Source organism: Elephantulus edwardii, unplaced genomic scaffold (assembly GCF_000299155.1).
Source record: "Elephantulus edwardii isolate Elephantulus edwardi_28Jun2011 unplaced genomic scaffold, EleEdw1.0 scaffold00063, whole genome shotgun sequence".
Taxonomy (NCBI): domain Eukaryota; kingdom Metazoa; phylum Chordata; class Mammalia; order Macroscelidea; family Macroscelididae; genus Elephantulus; species Elephantulus edwardii.
Genome location: NW_006399813.1, coordinates 13510684 through 13516955, shown reverse-complemented (window position 1 = coordinate 13516955; position 6272 = coordinate 13510684). Strand labels below are relative to the sequence as shown.

Sequence of the window (6272 nt, the reverse complement as noted above, 5' to 3'; positions counted from 1 at the left end):
ATAATTTTCTTGAAGAGTCTAGTCTATCATGTCCAGTTGTTCCATGGTTAGATGCTCCTATAAATATACTTCAAAACTATTTGATATGTAGAAAAAGAAAAAAATGCCTGATTAATCTCCCTACTTTTCTATAGACTTGGAGTATGTCTAAAATCACATCCATTTAGCATGCAACCATATGCAGAATCTATCTATAGGATATGCAGGTAAAATTTTGATGATTATTAAAAAGTGACCAGAACAGTAAATCGACAGGTACTGCTAGGAATTCAAGCTGGGTTCAGAAGAGGCCATGGTACAAAGGATATCATTGCTGATGCCAGATGGAGCTTGGCGGAAAACAGAGCATACCAAAAGGATGTTTGTTTCTGTGCTTTCTTTACTATTCATAGGTGTTTGTGATGAGAAGAATGGGAATTCCATTTTTGGAATCTCATTCATAAGCATCCCATGAATCGTGTTCATGTGAAACCTATACCTAGACCAAGGAGCAGCTGTCCAAACAGAACAAAGGAATACTGCAAGATTTAAAATCAGGAAAGCTGTGCATCACAGTTGTATCCCTCATACTAATTCAATTTGTATGCTGAGAAACTATACTGTATGAAGAAGGTGGCACCAGGATTGGAAGAAGACTCAACAACAACCGGCATCAAGCCAGCATCAACTTTGCAAGAGGACTTGAAACACTTTCTGCATTAGATCAAAGACTACAGCCTTCAATATGAATTACAAGCCTACATCAAGGAGACAAAACTCCTCATCGTGGAACCAACAGGCAACTTCATGAGAGATGGAGAGAAGTTTGAAGTTGTCGATGGTATCACCATGCTTGGATCGACAACTAACGCTCTTGGCATCAGCAGTCAGGAAATCAAAAGATGAGCTTCAATAGGAAAATCTTCTGCCAAGAACCTCTCCAAAGTGCTAAATACAGATTCAGATAGTGACTGTAACGATGTGCTCATCCACAGCAGAGGTTGTGAGAGCAGTGCAAGGTTATGATGTTCATGGTACACCATGAGTTATAATCAGGTTGATGCTTCCTTACAATGAAATAAATCTTCTCTCATTATTGATAAGGTTTTAATTAATCAGTTTTCTAAGCAGATCATGAATATGGAAGTTCTGCGAACATCTACCCATCCTGGGTGAGCCTGGTCACCACTGGGCCAATAGACAACATCATGATAAATGGAGAAAAGATTGAAACTGCTAACAATGTCATCTTATTTGGATCCCTAATTAACACCATTGGCATCAGCAGTCAGGAGTTCAGAAGACATATAGCTTTGGGAAAACCTACCGTCAGGGACTTCTCCAAAGTCCTGAAGCACAATGATGTCAGCTTAAACATTAAGGCATGCCTGATCCCAGCCAAAGGCTTTTCAATTATTTGCTACGTACCTGAGAGCTGGACAATGAATATGGATGGCAGGATAAGACTCAATGCTTTGAGTTGTGGTGTTGGAAGACAGTACTGAATATCCCTGGGACAGCCCCAAAGAACACATATGTCTTGGGTAATGTGTAGTCAGAGTGCTCCTTAGAGACAAGGAGAGTGAAACATCATCTCACCTACTATGGACATGTTGTTAGGAGCCAGTCCTTGGAGAAGGACATAATGCTTGTAAAGAATACCTTCCAAGAGATGGATTGATACTGTGACTGTAACAAGAGGCTCAAGACTACTGGAGATGGTGAGGAGAGACAGAGCAAGATTCAGATCTGTTATTCACAGAGTCACTTTGAGTTGCAGTAGACCCAACAGCACATAATAACATTAACAATCACAGCTTACAGTATTATGTTGTTAGGTGCTATCAAGTCACGGATGACTCATAATGAGCCCATGAACAAGAGATCGAAACCCTGTCTTATCCTGTGCCATCCGTATCATTTCCCATATACTTGAGCCCATGTCCACACTATGCTGACCAACTAATCCTAAAAGATGCATTATATGAAGAAGAGGATAGCATCAAGATTAGCAATCTAAAGTTGCACTGGTGGCTGAGTGGTAAAGAGTTTCACTGTTAATGCATGAGTCCATGGTTCAAATCCATCAGCAGCTCCATGGGAGAAAGATTGGCAATATCCTTACATGTGATTAAACTGCATCTGAAAACCCACTGAAGGGTCAACTATGAGTCGGTCTGACTCAAGGTTTGTTGTTGTGTTGTCATGTGCCATCGAGTCATCTGTGATCCATAGCGACCCTATGTACAGCAGATCTGAACCCTGCCCTGTCCTAAGCTAGTCTCACTGATTCCAGTACATCAATCTCTGTTGTCCCAATCACTGTATCAATTAATCTCATCTGGGATTTTCCTCTTCTGAGCTGTCTCTTTTGCCTTTCAAGCATGATGTCCTTCTCCAAGGACTAGTCTCTCCTGGCCACATGCCCAAAGTATATGAAACAAAGCTTCAAAATCTTAGCCTCCAAGGAGAGACTTGGTTTCACCCTAAGACAGGCCTATTTGTTTTCTTGGTAGCCCATGGTATGTTTAAGACTCTTTTCCAACACCACAACTCAAAGTCATTGATTCTTCTTTTGTCATCTTTCTTCCAGCTCTCTGATGCACAGCAAGTAATTGAGAAGACCATGGCCTGCTGGATTAGGTACATCTTAATCTCTAGACTGACATCATTACTTTTCAGCACTCTGGAGAGGTCCTTGACAGCAGATTTTCCCAATGCAATTCATCTTTATTTAGATTTCCTGACTGCTAGCATAAACAGTGTTGATCGCGGAACTGAGCAAACTGTAATTGTTAACAACTTCAATCTTTTCTCCATCTATTGTAGTGTTGCCAGTTGGCCTAGTGGTAAGAATCTTTGTCTTCTTGACATTAAGCTTCAATCCATATTGAAGACTGCAGTCCTTGACCTTCTACAGCAAACACTTCAGGTCTTCTTCAGTTTCAGCAAGCAAGGTTGTGTCATCTGTATGATGTAGGTTGTTGATGAGTCTTTCTCCAATTATGATGCCACATTCCTCTTCATAAAACCCAGATTCCTGAATTGATTTGTTCTGCATATAGACTGAAAAGGTATGGAGACAAGATGCATCCCTGACACATTCCTCTCTTGACTTTGAACCACACAGTGCTTTATAGCAACATTAACAACAACCTATGACATGCAAACTAAATAATAGCCTTGCTTGCAAAAAATGATGACAGCTTGAGCCAGCTACCGAATAATGTCAAATACTACAACTTTTAAAATTATTTGCACTTGATAATAAAGAATAAAAAATAAAACTTACAACTTGAACAGTAAACAGTATCATGGTATATACAGAAACTGAAGCTGTCAATGCAGAAGAGTCTCTGAATATTGCACTAGGATGGTAAGAAGCCAAGATAAAAGGAAGAAAAGAGAATGCTAAAGAGTTGAACAATGATAGAATTTGTCTTTTACTTTTCAAAGAGAAGAACAAACTGGAGGGGAGGGGTGGGCAGGGAGAAAAGTGCAACAGTGAATAAATGGAAGTCCAAAGTCTCTGTAAACTTTTATTAAAATTAATAATAATGATAATAATAATTTTTTTAAAACCCAAACATTTAAAGAGTTGAACAGAATGTCCATACAAGCAGCCATCAAGAAATCAATTGACACACCGGGTAAATTGACTGCAAAGAGATGTCACAATGATAGTTAAGATTCCTCTGACCCAAACTATGATCTTTTTAATTGTCTCACATGCATACAAAAGCTGGACAATGGACAATTAAGTAGAAAAATTGATTCAGTCCAACTGTGATGCTGACAAAGAATACTATGGGCTGCCAGAACAACAACAACAACAAAGCAGTCTTAAAAGACATACAACTTAGAATACTTTTTAGCAAAGACAGTAAGATTTTAGTTCGCATTATAACTTTAGGCAAATTATCAGAACAGTCTGTTATAACAGCAAAAGGCAACCTAGTTGGTAGAACGAAGGTCGGCATAAAAAGGAGAAACTCAATGTGAAGGACTGATAACAAACGTAGAAAAAATGCACTCAAGCATACCAGTGATCATCAAGATCATACAGGAGGTTTGTACAAGTTGCATCAAATTACACAGCAATAAAGACAGAACATTACATAAATTTGAAATATCCACATAATAGAATTTTAGATAGCCATTAATGAGTTTCTAGAAATGTGTGCAATAATATGGTAATGTGTTTACAATACTACTGGATCTCTGAAATAATATTTCTATGAATGAATACACATCTATATAAATCTGTGTGTACATATATTTCCACAAAATTTTTAGAATAAAATGAAACGTGTTGCCATCAAGGTCCATTCCGACTTACAGCAACCCTATATGATGAAACAAAACTGTCCCCTAGCATTTCCAAGGTTGTAATTTAAAAAATATTACAGTTCAAGTGGCATAGTCTGTAGGGAGTTTCTCTGTTAACCTGAAGCGGGTGCCTCTTTGGTAGCGTAAACCCACCCACCAGCTGTTCCATGAGGAAAGATGGGCAATCTCCTCCTGTGCAAGTTAGTCTCCAAAAACACACTGGAGGTCAGCTATGAGTTGGTTCCAAGTCGACAGCAACAAGGCGGAGAGCTCTTCACAGAAGCAGGCTGTCACATCTTTCCCCTACAGAGCAGCTAATGGATTTGAACCACTGATATTTCAGTTAGCAGAGGAACACTTCAACCACTGGCTTTAAAAAAGGGTGTTAACAGTTATTTCTGTTGCGAAGATCTTTAACTTTTCTCTTTTTCTCACTGCCCTAATTTTAATAAAATAATCATGCCTTGTTCTTACAGTTAAAATGTTTATCATAAAAAATTAATGAATACAGAAGTCCCTTTTCAAGTTCCCTAACTCTGTGTATGGGCCCTAGTAAAAATGGCCTGTTCTTAAGAGAGAATTTGATGACCCCTCCCAAATCTACCTCCTAGCTTAGTTCCCCACCAGCACAGGAGCAATGGCTCTACTCACCAAGCCATCCCGGATGCATGGGGTCTCCACCAGCCTCCACACGCCATTCTCTACAGTGACTCCCAGCCAGTTGAATGCGGCCCAGCACCAGAGGTCCTCATACCCACCATGCCAGTAGCTCACAAATGCAAATGTCATTGCAGTTGAAAACAACCTCTTCAGTTGACCATGCTGGGACCCGCCCAAGGGAATGTACACGTACCTGGAGAAAGAAGAGGCTGTTAGGAGGGCATGCTCAGGTACAAACCATAGCTTCCTTAATTCCATGAATTCTCCATCACACAAAGAATTGGCAAAGGCATAAGCCTCAGCTTTGTAGGGCTTTTGGAGAAATGAAAACACATGGTACAGGTCTCGCAATACTAGAGAAAAACAGCTCTCCCAAGTAGCAGAGAACGAGCAGTAGATTTATAGTTTCTGAAAGGGTGCACCTTCCCTGGAAACCCAATCACAGAATGACAAGTGAGCTTCTGATTATGTGGGGACAGCAAACCTTCAAGGCAAGTCTGCACATTAAGTTCATGTAAAATCCATTATTTAAGCACACGTTTGCTGACAGTGTTACGTAAACTGCAGTAGTGGGGTAGATAAAAAGTGTGAAGGATGGCTCCCCCAGCTTTCCAGGCAAGCTGCACTCACTGAATGTACAAAAAGAAAAAAGAGCTCCCTGTCACCAGGTGCCCAGGTCTCCATCCAAAATGTGCACGCGCCCTTCAGTGTGTTCTCCACTCAGAGACAGCTATTTTGATATAGGAGGCAGAGCCATGGCTTTCAATCAGTATTTTCCCAGAGAGTTGGACAAATCTCACACCTTTGGTTGTTAGAACCTTAAGCACTAGGAGAATACTTGCCTTGCAACGGAATTTAAAACACTAGTCTTAAAACACACACACACACACACACACACACACACACACACACACCCCTCAAAACAAAACAAAAAAACCCCACCGGTCTTTGGTTAAGTTCTCAGCTACTAACTGAAAACTGGGCAGTTTGAATCTGCCCAAAGGTGCCTCAGAAGAAAGGCCTGGCAACTGATTTCTGAAAAACCAGTCTTTGAAAACCTGTGGAACACAGTTCTACATTGACGCATGAGGTCAGTAGGAATGAAGATTAACCCAATCACAACTTTTTTTGGTTTATTTTTGGTCACTGCCTCTTTGTTCAATGCAAGGATGGAAGGAAATAATGTCCTGAATACCCAGTGTGTTCCAGGCGTAGCACTGAACTCTGTACATGTTATGTTTTGTTTGACTCTGAAGCATCAGATGGCTGACACTGGTTTTCACCTGCTATCTCAAAAAGCTTAA

At 40.3% G+C, this 6272-nt stretch overlaps 1 protein-coding gene across 1 annotated transcript in view; it reads right to left on the bottom strand.

The window, feature by feature from the left end:
- Positions 1 to 6272, bottom strand: part of HHAT (hedgehog acyltransferase) — a 569769-nt gene that overhangs the window by 144870 nt on the left and 418627 nt on the right. Inside the window, exon 9 of the mRNA XM_006888008.1 lies at positions 4960 to 5161. Coding sequence (XP_006888070.1) covers positions 4960 to 5161 — 202 coding nt within the window. The remainder of the gene's footprint in view (positions 1 to 4959; positions 5162 to 6272) is intronic.